Source organism: Typopeltis vanoorti, chromosome 1 (assembly GCF_054136105.1).
Source record: "Typopeltis vanoorti isolate ZY-2024b chromosome 1, IOZ_Tvanoo_1.0, whole genome shotgun sequence".
Lineage (NCBI taxonomy): Eukaryota > Metazoa > Arthropoda > Arachnida > Uropygi > Thelyphonidae > Typopeltis > Typopeltis vanoorti.
This window is the reverse complement of record NC_143549.1, coordinates 5105419-5128307: the sequence shown is the minus strand read 5'-3', so window position 1 is coordinate 5128307 and position 22889 is coordinate 5105419. Positions and strand designations below refer to the sequence as shown.

Here is a 22889-nt window from a genome sequence, read left to right as displayed (position 1 = left end):
GCTGTACCCTGCTACTTCTATTCCTGTTATTATATCCTCTTCTGTCAACCATGTCTCAGTGATCTCAATAATCTTTGGCCAGGCTGATGCTATCAGTGCCACCAATTCTTCTCCTTTATTCTGGATACTCCTGGCATTACTATAAAGCATAAAAATGCCACTGTTTCTATACCTAGCATTATTCCCTCTAGACTCTACTGGGTTCTGCATTACCTGATGTTGTTCCCCCTTCTCCCAAGTGCCCATTCCCACAAGAGGCCACCCATGCTACCATTCACCCTGGGTATTCTTATTTTCTCTGCATTGACACACCGACTGTTTAACAGAACAGCAATCTCTCCAGATGCCTATGTCCTTCCTCATTCAAATGCAAGTGGTCTCTCACATACAATTCCTTTTTGTCCTTAAATGCCCTCCATGTATTCACATATTCCAATCCTCTCTTCTGTCACATTCTAGTTATTATGTTATTCAATATTACTGCTCTTCTGCTCAGCTCGTCACTATCACACCTAGGCAACACCTAGGAATATTAGAACAATTATCTCCTATAAATTTTAAAATTCAAAATATAAAGAATCCATCTAAAATACTAATTGTACATTCTGATAGGTTAAGATTATACCCAAAAAGGAATGACAGTTTAGTATGCTTACAAGATTATTTAATAGATTATTAAAGGATGAAGGTTTTCTTAACCTAAATAATAAGAAAGTAAAGTTTTATAATAATAAAACAAGATATAAATCCAATTCTTTAGAAAATTCAAGGCAACAAAGCCAGAATAATTATAAAAGATCATCTAGTTATGTACATAAGTACAAACCTAAATTCTCTAAGGAGAAAGCAGATAATAAAAATAACCAATATGTCAATTCAAGTAATGAGAATAATTGTACTTCAGAAGAGTTAATGTCAGAGTATCATAAATGTGTGTATGAAGATTCAAAAGATATTAAAGAAATTACACTTTCTAAACTTAAATACTGTTAATTAAGATACCAAGCTTCTGAAACTGTTAATGAAGACTTTGCACTCACAAATGATAAATCTATTGAAAATAGGTGAAAGCGATATAATTTGAGGCCTAGAAATTGGAGGATAATCTGCTTTTCCACTGCATTTTTATTCTTTGAATAAAAATGCAGAAGGAAAAAAATCTGCATTTTTTTTTTCCCCAAAGAAATACTAAGCCATTGTAAAAATCTCACATAAATGTTTTGCTTATTATGTTTGTTTTTTACAGTTTGTTCTATGTGTTTAATATATGTTTGATGAGAATTTTATGAAAAATAATTTTTTTATATTTTTTTATGAGGAAGATAATCTAAAAGTATATGTGATTTGTCATTTAGTATTTCAATTATATGCCTAGTAATATCGGAGCTTCCATGTGATTTTTTTTCAGTTGCAATATAAAATAATTTAATTGCAGTTATAAGTAAGTAAATTTGCCTACGACAGATTGTAATCCTTAGGGAATAACTGAGTGCATATTATAAATTATGTTGTTTACTGTAATGTTTCTATATCAAATACTCATAGCTTGCAAGCAATGTAACAATGTAACAGCAGCTTGTGACTCAAGTTTCGCTTTGAATCTCGGTAACGGACATGAATATTCCAAGGAGCAATTTGGAATCTGTGGTGAAAGTTATAGTATTGGAAATGCATTTGAAACTGGTCAATTAATATATGTAGGCTGTTCAATAAGTAATAAGACTATATTTATACAGAAAACAGATTACCTTTAATCGTCATCATTTACATAGTCTTTTTCGAAGTAACTACTGTGAGATGCGATGCATTTGTCCCAACGTTGCGTCCACTTCTTAAACACATGTGAGAGTCCGTTTTTTGAGAGTTCTTTCAAAACCGCCTCCACAGCTTTTACACATGCTTTGTTGCTTTCAAAATAGAGCCTCTTAGTGGTTTCTTGAGCTGAGGAAACAGCCAGAAATCGCACAGTGCGAGATCAGGACTGTATGGAGGGTGTGGTAGGATATCTGTGTTGTTCTTCTGCAAAATGTCCACTACACAACCAGCAATATGTGGCCTTGCATTATCATGATGCAATAAGAAGCCATTCTTCAGCAATGGCTGCTTCCTTTTGATGTGCTTGATGATAATCTGCTGTGTTGATCATTGTCTCTGTGATGGACGTTGAAGGTCTTCCCTCACATTCAAGATCTTCCACATTTTGCCTTCCTTCCTTGTAATCCTGTTTCGCTGGCATAAAAAAATTTTATACCAGCGAAAAACACTTGCCCTCGACATTGCTTCATCGTGGAAAGCTTCGCGTATCATGTTAAAAGTGTCCGATGCCGATTTTTGCAAATGCACACAAAATTTAATCACATAACGCTGTTCCAAGGATGCTTCCATTTCGAAGACTGGTCGCACCTCATAGGCGCGCCGATGAGCACTTGCTTTCAGTCAGGTGGCACATCAGCCCATATACGCCATCTATCAACCGCTTTTAATACACACAGCAACATTTCTTTATTCCACAGAAATTACTATTGTGATGAGTGGTTTTGCCACAGTAAAATTAGTCTTATTACTTACTGAACAGCCCACGTATTTTTGTTGTTGTTTTTAGAACAGCTGTTTTTTGGAAACAGGAATGCTGAGAAAGTAGTGAGTAGGCAAGCAAGGAAGCAGAGCTGGAGAGGTTTAATAACCAGCTGATTTAAGTTCTCAAAGCTCAAAAAAGTTTTTATATGTATTTTGAATTAATTTCCAAGGATACAGAAGTGTGATACTAATAACTGAAGTTAGTATGATATATCAAGCCTTTTTATGTGAAAATATTCGTGCTCAATTAAATGCAAGTGATATATATTCCAAGGAGCAATTTGGAATCTGTGGTGAAAGTTATAGTATTGGAAATGCATTTGAAACTGGTCAATTAATATATTTCTGCTGTTTGTGAAATGTTTCTTCCTGCCTACATTCAGGAAACTGAAAAATATATGCATTTTTGAAAATTATGGAGACAACTACCATGTTTAAATAAAAACTTTAGTTTAATATAACTAAAAGCTACATTCGACGTTTCGACCTTTATGTCAAGGTCATTTTCTGGAGCATACAACTATACACAGAAAACAAGCTACACTACAATCTAACTGGTTTGTTAAAGATACTGACCAACCGCTGCAACAATTGTTGGCCTGACCTCTGGTGGGAAAAAAAAAATTATACATCAACGCTAGAGTCCTATTATTAGTGTTATCTGTTGGTTGTAGAAATACATTGGGCGTAACAACAAGTATCTATCTATATACATATATTAACATCATGATTATACTTGTACATTCCAGCCAGTTAGTATGGAATGGTTTCTAATACTAGCTGAAGATTGGCTAGAGTCCTGACTTATGCTGGATCTTATATATTAGGTAGGCTGAATGTGTGCCATCCAGATCCTTGGAATTTTCATGCCATCTTTGTTGTTGATATTTGGGTGGTTTATCAGGATTTCACAGGCTTCCTTAAATTTCCTTTCATACCAGGTTTTTGTGTGGTGTAAAGAGCAGGTGCTTTTCCAGTTGATTTGGTGTAAGGTGTTGAGCGCATGGTCTGAGAGGCCTGCTTCACCATAATGGTTATATTTAACGTGTCTAATGTGTTCTTTCTTGCGTACAGGGATTGTCTGTCCTGTTTCACCAATGTACGGTAAGTTACAGATGCAGCAGATGCAATAGACTCCAGGATGTGCTAATGGGAGGAGAGGATTCTTAGAGGAGTTCAATATGGTTTTAAGTTTAGTGGGTGGTTTAAAGGTGGCATTGAGGTTATAATGCTGTAGGATTCTGTTGATTTTTTCTGATAAGCCTTTAATGTATGGGATGGCTATGGTTTTACTGTAATCTAGATTTGTTTTTGTTGTTGTTTTATGGAGTATTTTATTAATAGTGTTTTTGTTATAGCCATTATTGATGAATGTGTCGCTGATGATTTTTAGTTCTTGTTTCAGGGCTTGCTGGTTAGAGCAAATTATTGTAGCTCTGTTTTTAAGGGTGTTAATGACTCCATATTTTTGTGATGGGTGGTGGTATGAATTAGCATGTATGTATGTATGTATAGGCCAGTGTGTGTCAGTTTTCGGTAGACCGTGAAGGATAGACTGCCTGAAGGAAGACGTGTGACTAGTGTGTCTAGGAATGGGAGTGAATTTTGATTTTCGATTTTGATGGTGAATTGTATGCATTCGTGTTGTTTGTTCAGGTGGCTAAGGAAAGTGTTTAGCATTTGTCGCCTGTGTGGCCAGATTGTGAATACATTGTCAACGTATTTAAGCCAGACGGTCGGTCTTAGCGTGGCAGAATCAAGAGTTCTTTGCTGAAAGGTTTCCATGTAGAAGTTAGTGATTGGGGGGGGGATAGTGATGAGCCCATGGCTGTACCTTCATTCTGTAGGTAAAATTTGTTTTGCCACACGAAGTAACCGGACTGTAGTATGTGGGCAAAGAGGGCCATAATGGCGGGCGGAAATTTGTTCTGTAGTAGGAGAATTGTGTCACTGATGGGGACATTAGTGAAAAGGGCAGAAACGTCGAAACTGACTAATAAGTTGTCTTTGTCGAGTGTTATGTTTTTAATTTTGTTTATAAAGTGTTGTGTGTTTTTTTATGTAGAAGGGGGAATGGCCTACCAACTCCTTGAGTGTTGCCGCTAATTTCTTGGCTAAGTGGTAATTGGGACTGTCTATTCCTTCTACAATTGGTCGAAGGGGCACATTTTGTTTGTGTACTTTCGGGACCCCATATATTCTGGGGGGGGGGGGGGGGGGGGCGTAGTGGGGTTTAAGTTTTTTAACCATGTCTGGTGGCCAAGAAGTGACGGACTCAAGTAGTTTCTCTGTTTTATCTTATCCTTTTTGTTGGGTTATAATTTACCAGCTTATATGTGTTGTTATCGGCTACTAGTTGATTCATTTGAAGTATGTATGGTGACCTGTCAAGGACGGCAGTGGCATCGCTTTATCCGATTTCGTTATTATTATGTTTTGTTTGGCTTTTAATGACTTAATTGCTGCTAGTTCTGTTTTTGTGAGATTGTTCTGTATGGTTTTCTTAGTGTTCAGGACATTACTAATGATTACGTAATTTTAGCAGGAGACTTAAATGCAAGAATTGGAAACACAAAAATTAATAATAATATAGGAATACATGGAGAACATACTCTAAACAGGAATGGTAAAAAATTGATTGACTTTGTAGTTTTTAATAACCTAAAAATAATGAATTCCTTCTATATACATAAAGACATACATAAATATACTTGGGCAGCAAGAGGATGGACATCAATATTAGATTACTGTATATTAAATGAAAAGACATCAAAATTTTCACTAGATGTTAGAGTTCACAGAGGATATGAAATAAGCAGTGACCACTACTTCCTTGTTAAAATAAAATTAAGATTACCACCTAAATGGCTATAAGTAACAAGAACAGAAAGAAAAATTGAAACATTTGTTTATAAAACTAGACTATTGAATGACACACATGTCAATGGCTATATGAACAAAGAATTAACCAATATCTAGATAAAATAAAACAAAATGAAGAAATAGAAATAGAATGGCTTAATATAAAAACGATACTAAATGCAGCAGCAAATGAAAGCTTAGGAAAGACCAAAAAAATTCAATAAAAGGAAAAAACTGAAGATCTAGGATAGTACAATCAAAGAAATAAGAAGCCTATCACAAATTGTTAAGCAGTAAAAGATTAGAAGATGAAATAGAATATAAAAGAATAAGAGCCATAGCTAAAAGAGAAGTCAGAAAAAGACAGAAAGAATCATGGAACAAATTTGTTTCTAATTTAGAACATGATTTATATAAAATAAGACCCAATGTATATAAGATTTTGAAACACTTAAATGCAGATACCAAAGAAAACATAAAATTAAACACCGAATTGAAATTAGAAGAATTTCTAAATTACTACACAGAATTGTGGACAGACAAATATTTTAAAAAAGACAACTGGCAAACAATTAATGAAAATGAAAAGGAAATAACTAAAGAATAATTAGAAATCAGCCTGAAAGAAATAAGAAACGGAAAACCACCTGAAGAAGGTAAGCTAGGTTCAGAACTATATAAATACGCAGGAACAAGATTCAAAGAAAGACTCTTATTATTTTTAAATAAAATTTATTCAACTGGTATCCCCCCAATAGAATGGAAAAAAGCAATTGTGATTCCTATCTTTAAAAAAGGTAATAGAGATGACCCTAAAAACTATAGTGGTGTCAGTATACTAAATTCCTGTTACAAAATATATAGCAGAATCTTAAATAGCAAACTAATGAAATATTCCGAAAACTTTATTTTAAAAGTACAGAATGAATTTAGAAAAGGATGATCATGTATAGACCTGGCTTTTTGCCTAAAATTAATAATAGAGGAAAGAGAATACAATTTAGAAATTTATTGACTTTGAAAAAGCATTTGACAAAGTTAAAAGAAACATATTATTTAACATATTAAAAGAAAGACAAATACCAAATAATATCCTAAAAGCTATCAAAAGTATATATGAAAATAATCAAATACAAATAAGATTAAATCACGAGCTATCATATACGAGAAAAATAAACTGAGGGGTCCGACAGGAATGTTCCCTCTCAGTAACGCTTTTTAATATCTACTTAAATGAAATAATAATAAAATGGAATAAAAATTTACATCAAGGAATTAAACTTTCCCCTACACTAAACTTAAACACTCTCCTCTTTGCTGACGACCAAATAATAATTACAAATTCTGAAGATAACTTACAGAAAGCTATTTTAGATCTAAATAAGATATCCAAAGATTATGGTATGATAATATCAACAGAAAAGTCAAAAACTATGGCCTTTAAAGGACAAGATCCAGCAAGAACTAAAACAGTAATAGATAACAAGATCTTAGAACAGGTGAATTCATTTAATTACCTAGGATGTATGATCACATATGAAAATGAAAAACATATATAAACGTAAAAATTGCAAAATATTGAAAAATAACAGGTGTAATTAACTCTATATTTAAACCAAACCTAGTTCAAAAACAAACCAGACTAAAAGTATACAATAAATTAGCCCTACCAGTCTTAATGTATGGAAGCAAAATCTGGACAATAAAACAAAAAGACAAATAAAGATTAACACGTTCGCTGCCACGCTACTTCGGCATGGTCTGTTCCCCTAAGCCGAGCAATTTCACTTCTTCAAGGTCAGTACGATAATCTCGTTACCGGAGGTAAGCGTCCTACGAGTATACTCGTAGTTGGCTTGTACAGAGCACATACGGTCTATGAGAATACACAGTTTTGACTAGCCCCACAAGCCAAGCATTTTCACTTCTTCAAGGTCACTACAATAATCTCGTTCCCGGCGGTAAGCGTCATACGAGTATACTCGTAGGTGGCTTGTGAAGCAGGTTTACCCACTACGAGTATACTTGTAGTTGGCAGCAAATGTGTTAACAACACCAGAAATGAAGTTTATGAGAAAAACTGCAAAGTATACCCTATTTGATCACAAAAGAAATGAAGAAATTATGAAAGAATTAAACCAAGAACCAGTAATAGAAAAAATTTAAAAATATTAACATAAATGGATGGAACACATTCAAAGAATGAAAACAGAAAGATTACCAAAACAAGCCTTAAAGTACAAGCTATTAGGAAAAAGAAAACCAGGACGTTCTCTTAAATGATTCAACGATGACTTCTAAGGCCGGAACAAGCCATGCTAGGCCTAAATCCTTGATACTCATGATGATGACCTATTAATTTAATGAGAATTAATGAGAATGTACATATCAATAATCATAGTGAATGAAAATAAGGCATAATATTAAGTGTTTTACCACAGGTTTCTTGTTTATATTATTAAACACTTAGATGGCGAATATGTGGAGAAAAACAGAGAATTTATGGAGAATTCAATATACTTCATCCAATGTGACATGAACATCAGCAGAGAGAGGAGAGGAAAGAAGAAAAGATCGATTAATTACATTCAAAACATGAATCACAAAATACGATCAAAGAGCAAGAGCTTAATAGCTTGTGTCTTATCACAGCTGATTTGGAAGGCGAATGTACTATTAGGGTTCAAAGAAACACGTTCAATAGCTTCTGTAACTAAAATAACCTAATCAAAATATAAAAACATTATTAATGTTAATGGCAGTCACTTCCAATACTTTTGAAACTGTCGTATAATCAAAATGGTTAAGGTTTCACATGTTTCAGGGAACAGACAATCAATAATTGAATTTGCCAGAATGAAAAATCTCTGCTAGTTCCAAAGAACTTTGTGTCTAGGTCTAGTGTGGCATGGGAAGCATGGCTTTCCCAAGCCAAATGATACTAAACTCAATATAGTCCATGTTCTTGGATTCTGGTGTCAGCAGATCAGCCTGTCCAAATTTTTTTTTGGAAAGTAACAAATCAACATGAACAGGGCACTTGATAGACACCTGGCAAAGAGAAGTGATATTTCTCCTTGATATAATCATGAAAAAGAAGACAGCTTCTGAGTAGGATGAAGAAAGTGCATACATTATATTTGCAAAAGGATGGTTCAGACATTCCTTTAAAGCAGAGTATGGAAATTCCTTTCCCACCAGATTGTAGTCTGTCTAATGGATGATAACTACCAATAATTTTTCTGGATGATAGTTTTGTTATAACCTTTAGTCATGCAATTTTCATTTATTTAATTTTTATAAAAGAAGGGTATCTGAATCACAGATTGCACAATCTATGTGTACAAGACTGATAATACTTGTCTTCTGTGATGGATAAGGATACGTGAAGACGAATGGATACATCTTCCAGTAAAAGGTTTCTATAAAAGAAAATTCAATCCTACCTATAGGGTTGCAGATTATTAAGGTATGCAGATCGTGAATTTGATATGTGGAGTACCAGAAATTTATTTTATCCAGAAAATGCAGTAATTCTGTCTCTGAGTGGGATCAAACTGTGAATTTATCATCAACAAATAGTAACCAGATATAAGGTTGAGAGAAAATGGTAGAATACAGTTGGTTTTCTAGATGTTCCAGAAAATAATCGGCCAAAGCTGTTGAGAGCAAATGTCATTCTGCCATGTAAAACAGCTTGATTTCTCTGAAGACATTGTAAACCTATTTAAATACACCATCAAAGCAGAAATAATAATAATAAAAGAATCATAGCCATTTATTATTTTCAACATACAAAACCACTCACCATGACTGAAGTGGACTTTTATGATGATTTTCTTGGGATAATGCTCCTTTTTTTAATTTACAGTGCCCACCAACTTGACCTTCTTTTATAACATCATCTCGGTATCTGAAAGAAATGTTAATCTGACAGTTGAAGTGGCTGCTAACTGAAAATATTTTTTAAATGAATTATTAACTTGAGAGGTTTAAAAGCAGTTAGAAATATACCAAGATTCAAAGTTGTTTGCTTATAAATAATAAACTTGTATTTTAAGTTTTACTTTCTTTATTTAACCATAACATATTGTGAAACAATCAGGTTAAGAGTAATCTACCAGTACTAAACTGTACTGTAGTCTAAATATCTTGCTGTGCTAATAAGTGATCTAACAGGGCGACTGTTTGATTAGGGTTATACCAAAGCACCTAAGGCAATGAGATAAGTTTATTGTGTCTAGTTAATTTTGTTTATTTTGTAGAGGGAAAAACCTTGGTTTTCTTTATACGAGACTGATATGTCATCTTCATATAGTTGCACAAGTATGAAAATCAACATTAGATATCACATGAGCATGAAAGGAAACGAAATTACATTAACCTGTGAAAAGAATGCTTACTTTGTACATATGTGTGTGCATTTGCATACATGTGAAAAGAAGAAAAAAAAAGTGTATTAATTTTATGTTATGTATAAGTCTAGTCAATATGTCATAAAGAGATGCATTCATAGTGATAAAGATGAGAGTTTGTCTCATCAAGTTATAATGAATCAGTTGGATAAGTGACATCTAATTAAAACAATTTATTGAAGGTTTTTCAAATAACAGTAAGTTAACAAGTCTCATATGAAAGTGAGAAGTTATTCCTCTCAGAAACTTCAATTTTCCATCCTGCAAATAAACATACACTTTGAGTGCAAACTGGATGATCACTGAATTACCTGTCTGTCATGCCAGTTATAAGATTTATTGGAAACCAAATTACCTGTTGACAACAGGCCACTGGATTCTGCCCAAGAATCTAAAAATAGTCTATCAGGTAGCATCGTAAAATATGGACTCTTCCAAGTAATGCCGCTTTTTTATAGATCATATGTGGTCACTTCATTGAGGTTTAATTCTTGTAAATAGTTGGATAGCTTTTTTGAAATTGCACCAAGATAACTGATAACTATTGGGATGAGTTTGGTGTGTTTAAGCCACAGCCAGCCAACTTTAATCGACAGATCTCAATATTTAGAATTTTTTCCAGTTCTCTGTTGTTATCACTGGGTACAGTGATATCAATAATCCAAACCTGTCGATGTTCGATAATTGTGATGTCAGGTCTATTGTGTTTCAAATGCCGATCAGTTTGTATTCTAAAGTCCCAGAGAATTTTTGTTGTTTTGTTTTCCAACAGTGTCTCTATTTTATACTGCCACCAGTTATCAAAAGTAGGAAAGCCATATTTTTTGCATAAATGCTAATGAATTCTTTTGTCCACTTGATCATGGCAGTATTTAAAATCAGTTTGAGCTATCTTGCTGCAAGCACCAATTTGATATTCTACAGTCTCATCTTTCTGATACATGATCTGCATTTTCCATTATTATTCATGTTCAAAATTTTTGCTTTGATATTATTATTATCTGACCTATATGGAATCAGAGACTCACTGTGGGAGGTATAAACTACACTATTTGATGAAAAGTATCTGGACATTCCTCTGTAATTTGTAAACTGACGTCTAGATGTCGCTACAACCTCACTTACCAGTATAAAAGGAAACATGGAGCTGTGTGTTGTTCAGTGATAAGAAGTGCAAGCAAAATGGATAGGTCAAGGGAGTGCAGTGATTTCGAATGTGGACTAGTTATTGGTTGCCACATCAGTAAGAAATCTGTCAGAGACATTTCAACTCTCCTCAAGTTGCCCAAGTCAACGGTTGGTGACATGACTGTGAAGTGGAAACATGAAGGCACAACCACGACAAAACCACAGTCGGGTAGGCTACATTTAATGACAGATAGGAACTGTCGAGAACTGAAGAAGGTGGTTCATGGAAATCACTAGACATCGAGTGAAACAATCACCCGGGAGTTTCGCAGTGCTACCAACTGTCCAGCCAGAACCATGACTGTGTGATGAGAGTTAAGAGGAATGAGGTTCCATGGTCAAACAGCTGCCCAAAAACCAAACAATTCTCCTTTGAATAATAAGCGCCGCCTGCAGTGGCATAAAGAGCAATGCCACTGAACAGTGGACAACTGAAAATGTGATTTGGAGTGATGAATCACGCTTTACAATATAGCAGTCCGATGGGAGGGTCCGGGTGTGGTGAATGCCTGGAGAGTGATTCCTGCCAACAGTGAAATTTGGAGGAGGTGGCGTTACAGTGGGGGTGTTTTTTCATGGAATGGACTCGGCCCTCTCGGCGGAAGGGTACAAGGACATTTTGACCCACTGCATACTGTCTACGGTAGAAGACCAATTCAGCGAGGACTATTATCTGTATCAGCATGACAATGCCACCTGCCATAAAGCAAGGTCTGTGAGGGAATGGTTTGTGGACAATAATGTTCCAGAAATGGACTAGCCGGCCCAGAGCCCTGACCTGAATTCCATAGAACACCAACTTTGCTCCAGATCCCAATGACCCACATCACGAACTGTTCTGACTACAGCTCTTAAGGAAGAATGGGCTGCCATTCCTCAAGAGACATTCAAACACCTGGTAGGAAGTCTTCCGGGCAGAATTAGAGCTATCACAGAAGTAAAGTGGACCTACCCTGTATTAATGTCCACTACTGGAAAGTGTGTCACAGGGAAAGTCTGATTATAGTTTCAAGTAGGTGTCCTGATACTTTTGATCAGATAGTGTATAAACACAAAGCTCATCAAACCATGCCTTAAACTAATTCAATGTGTTTAGATTCAGGCAATGAGTTCTACTGACCAACTACTCTCCAAGTAAATAACCTTCTACTCATTCCTCTGCTCACAGAGATGGTCTCTTTTCTACTCTCCCTTCCTCTCCCATTCTACGAAAAATCTCTTTCATGTCAACCTGAACAACCTTCTTATTCAAGAGGCTTTGCAATTTACAATCTCTCAATCCTTGTATTGCACATTTCAAACACCACTGACCACCATCGTGAATCTTCTCTGGAGCCTTTCTAACATATCCTCATCACCATGAAAACCCAGCGACCAAATCTGTGCACAATAATCCATATGAGGACTGATTAAGGCCTTATGCAGTGGCATCATAACCTCTCTATTTCTGCTTGTCAGGGTCCTCTGCATCATTGCCATTATCCAATGTGGCATCTTCACAACTTGTGCAATGTAGGCCCCTGAATTTCAGGTCCTTGTCCACCATCACTCCTGGAGCTCTCATCTCCTCTACTGCCTTTAAACTTTCCCCACCAAATGTATACTCTGCATCCCATCATTGCTTACCAAATTTCAAAACCTTACATTTTGCAAAATGAAATGAGAGTTCTACTTACCTGCCAATTCATACAATCTATTCAAGTCCTCCTGTAAGTTCATAACATCTGCATGACTTTGTTTTGCCTTTCTCAGGTTTGGATCATCTGCAAATAACTGCATATGACCAGCTAAACCTGTTGCAATATCATTAATATACAAATTAAACAACAATGGTCCCAAAAATGACCCCTATGGCCACTAGTGACCTTCTTCTTCCAGAATACTCCCCCCCCCCATATACAAATATACAACTTTTTAATACCTATACATCTTGGAAAATTATGGAGACAACTACCGTGTTTGAGTAAAACTTTAGTTTAATATAAACCAAAATCTATACTCGATGTTTCGACCTTCATATCAAGGTCATCTTCTAGAGCATATACACTATATACAGAGAAATAAGCTGCACTACAATCTACATGGTTGGCTAAAGTTACTGACCAACTGTTACAACACTTATTGATCTGACTTCTGGTGAAAAAATTTTCCAAAATGTATTCTGATTACTGTATAAGCCTAAAAGAAAGGATTCTAATACCTATCTGACAGCCAGTCACTGATCCAACTTATAAGTCTGTTACCCAATCCCATCTACTGCAATTCATTTAACATAGCTTGTCATGTGGCAGTCCATCAAATCTTTTACAAAATCAAAGTATACCACTGTATATGCATCGCCCTTGTCCAAGACATTTGTCACCTTCTTATAGGACATAAGTAAGTTAATAAAACATGATCTCCCTTTAACAAACCCATGCTGACAACCACAGAAAATACTGCTTTATCAACCCATTTCTATTCTACTTCCCACCAATCTCTCTCTCTCTCTCTCTATATATATATAGTACCTTCACACAACTCCAGATATACAAATCAGTTTATAATTTGTAGTCACAGCCTTCTCGCTGCCTTTATGCAGTGGAACAATTTTACCTTCTTTCCACTCTCTTGGAAGATGTGCAGTTGTAAGACTCTTATTAAACAGGTATGTCAATGCTACTGCCAATTTCCAGGAACATTTCCATAAGACACATGGTGGTTGGAAGTTTTACCACTTGGTTATACTTTAAATTAAAGATGCCAAGATATTATATCTTAATTTAATCCTTTATCCAAGTGTAAGCAAACAAAGTTTGCACCTAGTATTTTCAGGACAGGGAAACTCGTATTTAAAATTAATGACTTCACATATCATATACTATAAATTAAAGATGCCAAGAAATTATATTCTAAGTGTAAGCAAACAAAGTTTGCACAAGCGATGTGAAGTTATTAGCTACTATATATGAGTTGCCCTATCCTGAAAATACTTCAGGTACAAACTTTGTTTGCTTACACTTGGATAAAGGATTAAATCAAGAATATAATTTCTTGGCATCTTTAATTTATATTATAACCAAGTGGAAAACTTCCAACAACTATCTTTATTCCAGAGAATTTTAATAATAAAGTGTGACACCTTTTGGCTACTAGTATATGAAAACATGACTCCTGCATTAATTACACATTGGTATCACCTCTGGGTCTGGATCCCATTGATGAGACCTTAATAAAGGTCAAACCAGTCTGTGTAGTGATCCTTCCCATAATGCATAACATTATACATGTCCATAAGGATATGTGTTTTGCATTATGAGATACTAAGGTAAGTGATGTGAAATCATTAGCTTCTATATATGAGTTACCCTGTCCAGAAAACATTTCAGGCACACTTGCACTTGGATAAAAGATTAAATCAAGGATATAGTTTCTTCGCATCTGTAATTTATAAGACACATGGTGATATGTCATCAAATCCTATCGCCCTGACATCAAGTTTATTTATTTCCTCATATACCTGATGCTTACAATTAAGCAATCCTCTACACTTAAGTTTTTCATGATTTCACTAAATACCTCAACAAATAATAAATCAGAGGTACTTAGTATATTGTAGAATTTAAATGCAAAACACTGCTGTAGGTTTGACTGAAATATCAGCTCAGGTGTTGCATGAATGTGCAAAGGAATTGTCAACACCTCTTACTTGGTTATTTAACTTAAGTTTGAACTCTGGTATGGTCCCTAGGGAGTGGAAGGAAGGCAAAGTGGTTCCTTTGCATAAAGGTGGCTCTAAGACTGCAGTAGTTAATTACAGACCAATCACCATCTTGGGAGTGGTGGTAAAACTTTGGAAAAGTTGGTTAAGGACAGAATTCAAGAATGGGTGGATCAGAATATGATACTCTATAGGGGCCAATGTGGTTTTGTTAAAGGTCGATACTGCCTTAGCAAGCTATTAACTTTTTATAATAGAATGACATCTGAGTTGGACAAGGGAAATGGCTACACATTATAATTCTGGATATTGCTAAGGCTTTTGACAGAATACTCCATGGAACACTGTTGTGCAAATTGGAGCAGATGGGGATGGATACTAAACTGGTGATATGGATAAGAGAATGGCTAATGGAGAGATACCAGAAAGTAGTGTATGTAGGAGCAGAGTCCAGGATGAAGCAGGTGATCAGTGGTGTGCCTCAAGGTTCTGTGCTTGGGCTGTTATTGTTTAATTTGTACATAAATAATATGGGAAATGGCTTGAAGGGAGATATTCAGTTGTTTGCTGATGATGCAAAGTTAGGTAGCGTATTAAAAAACCAAGCTGATGTTGAGAGTTTGCAGGATGATTTAAATAAGCTGGCAAAATGGGCAAAAGGTACTGGATGTCAGTTCAATGTGGAAAAGTGTAAAGTTATGCATTTTGGGATTAAAAGATTACCAGCTGTGTACTACATTGATGGAATGGTACTCCAAGCGATTGATGTGGCTAAGGACTTAGGAGTGTTGGTAGATAGGGAGATGAAGTTCAGAGGGCACATTGCTAAGGTGTCCAAGGATTGCATATAGGATTACTTGGTTATTGAAGAACACACTAACATCCAGAGATAAAGAGGTTATTATTCCCCTTTATAAGGCACTGATACTTCCGCATTTGGATTACTGTGCTCAGGTCTGGTCACCTGGATTCCTTGGAGATGAGGAGGTTGTGGAGAGGGTTCAGAGGAAAGTTACTAAGTTGGTGAGTGATGTAAAAAATGCTCCCTACATTGATAGATTGAGAGCTTGTGGATTGCAGAGGTTGGTTGATAGGCAGAGAAGAGAGGGATATGATAGAAACATTTAAATTACTAAAAGGTTTTTATAAGATTGATATAGGGGAAATATTTCAGCTGTGTGACAGTGATGGAAGAACAAGAGGTCATCCCTGGAAATTATGGAAAAGTGTAGTTAATAAGGGTATGAGAACTAGATTTTTTGCTTCGAGGGTGGTGTATGAGTGGAATGCATTGCCTGACTCAGCTGTGAGTTCTTCATCTGTAAATGAATTCAAGAAGAGGTATGATAGATATTGTTTTGATAGTTTGGGTCTCCCACGATGAGTCTACTGATTCCATGGGGATACCCGTAATAGTAATAATAATAATGTCTTCTGCAGCTGTTATTATTCTACCATTTTCATCCATTAACATCATCTTACTATAATCATTCTTCCTTCTATTTGCCACATATCTAAAAAACTCTATAGGGTTTTTCTTCACCTGATTTGCTAATTTCCATTTACACTGCACTTTTGTTGTCTTACTAAATGAGTTGCTCCTGGCTTGCTCTTTCTATTCTTCATGCAACTGATTATTACAATTACTCATCGTGTACTGCCTCTAAAATGCCTTCTAATAGATTTTATGTTTAATTCTCTCATTCATCCATTTTACACCAACCTTATTAGCCTTTTGACCTTCAGAATACATTCAACACAATGATACTGTTATGCATTTCTTTGTTCCCAAGCAGCATGCATTTCCTTACAGTTCAACACCTCATTCCATGCTATAGCTCCAAGGTCTCCTAAGCTTGATATAAACACTAGCCTTGAACTTCCACATACATCCTTTCCTCACAGAAGTCTATATATGGCTAGCCACAATCCAAGTGATCACTTTATGATCACTCTCCCCAACTGGAGGAAAGTGCGAAGCTCCACTCACAGTTACACCTTCTGATGAAATTAAACCTACTTAATTTCAACATAATTAAACCTGCCGATCTTCGTGTACCCTTTACATACTGCCTGAGATAGTTGTCTCTCAAGAAATTCATTTTCCTCATTCTCAAATGCTATCTCTTCATTCTAATTTATAATGTCCTAATTAAGATCACCCATAATAATTACCCTTTCTTTGTTTATAGATTTCTTCCAGTCAACTTCCACCTCACACTAGAGTGCCTCATTAAGTTGAGGGCACATTAAATTTATTACATATTTTATCCAACAGTTTATTAGCAGTATCTTCCAATGTTATTGGCATTAAGTACATAAATATAAATATATCAAATAACCAAGTTAAACTACTTTGTAACTTTAACTCAGTAATATAAGTCAATGTCACAATGTAATGGTCATTCCTGGGAAAATGCACAATACTGGAAATAAGAGGAAGGCATGACAAAAGGTAAAAATCATAAAGATACTTTAAAAATATATACAGTAAAACCCCCTTTTTTTTTTACATTTTCCAGGGGACTGATGGAAACAAGTATAAATAGCAGGAAAGTGTAAATAGTAGGAAATGTAAAAAACATTAAAAAAAAAAGGCTAAAAGATGACTTAGACTCTACATACTAGATTACAAAATTTAATAACTAAAAATAAATGAATTTACAATTACTTACATTTATCTATTTAAAAAAAAAAATCTTTAGTTGCTGATTGTTTTTGATTTTTCTGCACACTTATAAGTTCCATCTGCCTCTCCACAGTGTATAAGGCATTGAATGCCCATTGTCTCCTGATGCACTTGCAATATAGCACCTCAAAACAGAGATAGCTTCCATTGCTTCTTTACTAGTAGGGACAGTAGGTTCTTGATCACATTCTTCTTCAACCACTTCTTCCTCACCAAGGTGGTTGGAAAGGATGTCTTCTACACTTGGTACCATTGATGTGATCACACCAGCATCAACATAGTCCTGAAATGAGGAAGACTCATTCATCACATACCAATTGTTGAAAGTTTATTTTTCACTTGGGTATAATAAAATTAGTTTAATCCTTTATCCAAGTGTGAGCAAACAAAGCTTGCGCCTGAAAGTATCTTCAGGACTGGGGTAAGGTGGTACAACACCAGGGCAACTCGTTGCAAAGGTGGAGCAAGCTACCAACATTCCTATATACTGAGATAGGAGTGTTGGTAGCTTGCTCCACCTTTGCAACGAGTTTCCCTAGTGTTGTACCACCTTACCCCAGTCCTGAAGATACTTTCAGATGCAAACTTTGTTTGCTCACACTTGGATAAAGGATTAAACTAATTTTATTACACATACCAGTTGTTGGGCACTGACATATCTTCTTCTTTCTCCTGTAGTTGTTCCTCCTCTTCCACAAATGTAACTCTTGTTCTGGAAACAGTTGGATATGGTTTCAGAGTAACATGCAATCATGCTTCCATTATCATGCATAAACACAGCTTTTTCAACAAGCATTTTTCTATATTTCCATTTAAATGCATGCATGATGCTCAGATCTAATGGCTGAAGCTCACTTGTAGAATTAGGGGGAAAGAACACTAATCTAATGTTTCTGAGCTGCAGATCTTCAGGGTGTGCAAGACATTTGTCTAGCAGTGATTTGCCCCCATTTCAGCATCCAAAGCATGCATAGTGGATGTGAAGATGCTACTGGTCATCCAAGCTGTGCTGTTGGCATCATACTTAGTAGGCAAATTTTTCACATTTGTTACAAAGGGGTAGGGGTCCCTTTTTTTTTTTACTTTTATTCTTATTTTTATATCTTATTACTTATTCGTACAGTAACTTACTGTTTCACGATTCTATCACTTTGCTTGATAAAAACCTTACACATTCAGATCCTACCTGCTGCGCCATTGTTATAAAAGGCTTCTTTCTTATTTATTATCATTTTATTATTACTAGCGTTGCAAATGTCAATTCTATCGCGTATATGTCTCTATGTAGAGTAGACTTGCGTTGTAGTTATGTGTTCCACTTTAGTAATAACAGACTAAGCCTTATGTCACGTTTCGTTTATGATTTTCTTATTTAACTTAATCTTTAGGGCCACCAGAAGATTATCTGTTCCCTGAATCCTATATATTATCCTTGATACTCAAACAAATTTATTTTTTTGCTGCGCCAGTTTGAACATTAAAGTTAGGGATAAACTCTAGCTTTAGGATAACTACAGAATCACAGGTGTTACTAGCAATATAATTTAAACTTCTAGAAACTTGGAATCTCTGGCATAATCTTATTCTTGTTTGCAGTCGTGCCCTTACTTTTACTTGGGGTATTCCCGCCCACTCACACTTACTCAGGTTCGAATTTTACGAAGGGTCAGAGTCAGTCAACATGATCAGATACACATACATTTAAAGAATCAAACATTTATTTAAAACCAATTGAAAATACTACACAATTTAAATTAATTATTAAGTTCTAAGGCTAAAACATTATCTCTCATTCACTCTTTCAGACATTAATCAATTTCAATGTTCTACCTTAAATATCAGCAATTCTATGTCTTAATGCTTCAGTACACAATATTACATAATACACTTGCAATTACAATCCAATATTGACACTAATCTCAGAATATGTACAAAATTCCAATATCTCAATGACTCAGAACATATTTTACTTAAGGTTTGCAATTAACTTTATACATTAAATTCAATTTATCAGCAAAACTCAATGCCTCATTAACTTAGTATACGTTACATTAAAGTTCACAATTCATTTTTCTCATTAAGGCACTTTAACGCAAACTCTTCGAGTCCCCTTAGAACAACCAATACAGAATTTCTATCGGGTTAAAAGTTACAAAAGTTTGTCTCAAGAAAAACGTAATCATTTATATTCAGATCTAAGCCTTTCACTCTTTCCTGTAATACTTAAATTCCACACTTTAAAATGTAAGTCAATCTCAAAAGGGCTAGAATAAGTGAGAGTATCTAATTCTTTTATCTTCGGATCTTGCCGTCCTTTGTCCTTGGTTTTCGAAGCTGGATTTCTCGATACGAATGCCTCGTGGTTTACACGTGCTCGCTAGTTCCTGCCTAGATTTTTCGTAGTATGAACTTCTACTACGGCCAACGATTTTGTCTTGCTGACTCTACAACGGTGCCATTGTTGGAACTTCCCGAAGGTCAGCTCTTAAAAATAAAAGCTGAACCACAGTGAACGCTTGTAGCACACAGGGAGAATACCGGAGCGAACAAAACGGGAGGGTTTTCCTTCCGTGTTACGGGTTATATACCATCTTCACAAGCGCCACCTTTTCGTATTTGAAACTTGCCACCACTTCACCCATTAGTCTCTCTTCGGGTGACTAGACCGATTTACATATGGGACTTTTCGGTTCAGGGAACGTATGAGTCAGCGTACTTTCTAGGATATAGTGCCCTCAGGTATTTTTCTGACCTTACTGTATTTAGGCTGATCTTTACCCTATATCGTTGAAATAATTTGCATTCTTTCTTTACATTTTTCGTTAATAATTCTCTCTTATTCTGCCCTTTTTTCTGACCTATATTTATTCTAAAACACTCAGGTATAAGTTTCAAAATTCACAAAATCATTATACAGAAGGTGATTACAAATAAAAACCACATTTTTCCTGCTAAAGGATAAGTATGTAATTTTAATTTTATGTAAAATTTTTAGAGTCTGGAATGGTGACGTCAGAAAATTCTGAAGGCACCGATTTCAGATCTAACAACATTCTTAAAACACCTTGGCTTTTTTTAATTTACCAATAACCAGTGGACGTATTTTTTCTAATCCATCAGCACTGATCATGAGCAAAACAGTTACCCTCTGCTTGCTGAGTTTTGCACCTTGACACTTCTCTCCTTTAAAACACGTTTCACTTGGCAGAATGTTATAAAAGAGCCCAGTTTCATCAACATTGAAAATATTTTTTGGTTCATAGTCCTGAATAATAATTTTTAGTTCATGTTTCCACTGGTTTACAGTTTCCCCTGCTACACTATTACTTTTCCACACACTTGATTATACACAATATTGCGACGAGTCTTGAAATGATCAATCCATCCATTTGATGCAGTAAAACCATTAATCCACAACCTCACAGCAAATTCAAGGGCTTTCGCTTGGAGTATAGTACCATCAACTGGAATACCCGACACTCTCATAGGAACAAACCACTCTGCCACAAGTTTATTCATCATATGTTGATGAATTCATCGTATTCAGAATTCATCGTATGTCGATGTCCGGATATTTTCATTTTTTTGACATAGCGGCAGATTGCTTTGCATCGAGTTCAATGCTTGATCTGTTTTTTTACTATCGCGTTCAAAGTGAACATGGAGAGTCCAAGATCTTTTGCTAAATGCACACATGTTCCAGTATGCCAATCTACACGTCGCAAAATTGCCATCTTTTCTTCTACCAAAATACATTTTCTGTCTTTTTTCTCCATGTTACTAACTTGAAAGCAACTATCACATGCTAAATTACATAGCAGAAATTCTGCAATATACCATGTGCTTCTGAATTGTGACTATAAACACCAACACTGCAAGCTAGCGAAGAGATATTTCACGAACTGTGGTTTATTCACCGATATCTAATATTCAAAAGTAACAACTGTTACTTGGTAGGAGTATGAATGCGATTTCACAATTTGTGTATGATCCTTGTTCACGATTTCAATACAGTACTGTGGATGTAAAATCACATCACAACATGTTACGGGTGTCACGAGCTACTGACAGTTTAAAATTACTGATATGAAAACTTCACGGTATCAATTTGTACTGCGAATGAAAAATCATGGTATCGCTCATCACCATATCACTGCTGCAAGCATGGAAGTCCCTGTGATGGCAGAAACGAAACTACAGTCAAAAGCAATGCCATCTGGGAACAGAAATGCACAAATTTCTGTAGAAATCGATTCGAAAATCAGTGTTGCCACCCGAGAAAAAACTGCAAATCACAGGAAATAACGTCCACATCAAGTTGTTAATGGTGGGAAAACATATATTGTAAGAATAGGCCATAAGACGGGACCAACAGAAAATGACGTAAATGGCAGGAAAACATAAATTGCAGGAATGTAAAAACGGAGTTTTACTGTATATTATTATTACATCACACCCCCAGGGAGTCCTAAGACTCATCGAGGGAGGGCATCTACTCTTCATCTCACTACTCCACCAACCTTGATCATCTAACACCAACACCATCTACCGCTGTCTACCACCACTAGTACTTTCACAGATAATCACAAACATCCATGCCCACAGCGGGATTCAAACCCGCAGCCTTTTGGCTGGAGAGCAGATACACTAACCACTCGGCCAACCAGGCCAGCCTTTGTACATATCTGGTACAAAGTCAGTGAATATTACTTTATTAACCAACTGATGTCTTAATTATGAATTGTATCCTTAACTTACTGTTCATTATGTCTACTAGACATATTAGTCTTGCATTGCTGAGGATATAGAATTCAGCCAAACTCTCTTTACTGACAACATCATCAAATTCTTGATATTTACTGTTGGAGGATGTAGAGGATATTATGGATAGCGCTACATGAAAAAGTTACACCATTCTAACTTTCAATCAATAATTTTGTTCCAAATTAGTTTTCTGCCTAGAGAAAGACCAAGGACTGTCGACTCCCCAGACTTTGATTAAGTGCTTTATTTCTAACCCAGCTCTCAAAGCTATAAGTTAAAACTGGTTTTAACACTGTCTTGTATACAACTAATTTAATGTTTTGACTAATTTCTTCTTTCACATAAATTTATTCAGCCAATTTCCTACCATAATATATTTATTAATTCTATTGTCTATTTCCATATTAATTTGTTGAAATGTTTTACTTGCTTTATAGGTTCTCCATTCAGGATGCAGTTCATATTTTCAATGTTTCTGGCTAGTTGCATTGTTTTTGTCTTATCATTGCTGATTTTAATATAAAATACATTACATCAGTTATTCAATTTAGTCAGGGAATCTTGCAGACTTGTACTAGGTTTATTTAGAAGTATAACATCATCTGCATAAAGTAAAGAGCTAAGATTCATATTGCCACTTTTGATATCAGATTTAATACCAATATCCTTCATTGTGCGATCGATAAAGATAAAG

The 22889-nt window shown here is 35.5% G+C and overlaps 1 protein-coding gene across 3 annotated transcripts in view; it reads right to left on the bottom strand.

The window, feature by feature from the left end:
- Positions 1-22889, bottom strand: part of Eogt (EGF-domain O-GlcNAc transferase) — a 402968-nt gene that overhangs the window by 224034 nt on the left and 156045 nt on the right. For all 3 annotated transcript variants that reach the window (XM_090408171.1, XM_090408016.1, XM_090408097.1), the window contains one exon: positions 9248-9352. In XM_090408171.1, coding sequence (XP_090264297.1) covers positions 9248-9352 — 105 coding nt within the window. The remainder of the gene's footprint in view (positions 1-9247; positions 9353-22889) is intronic.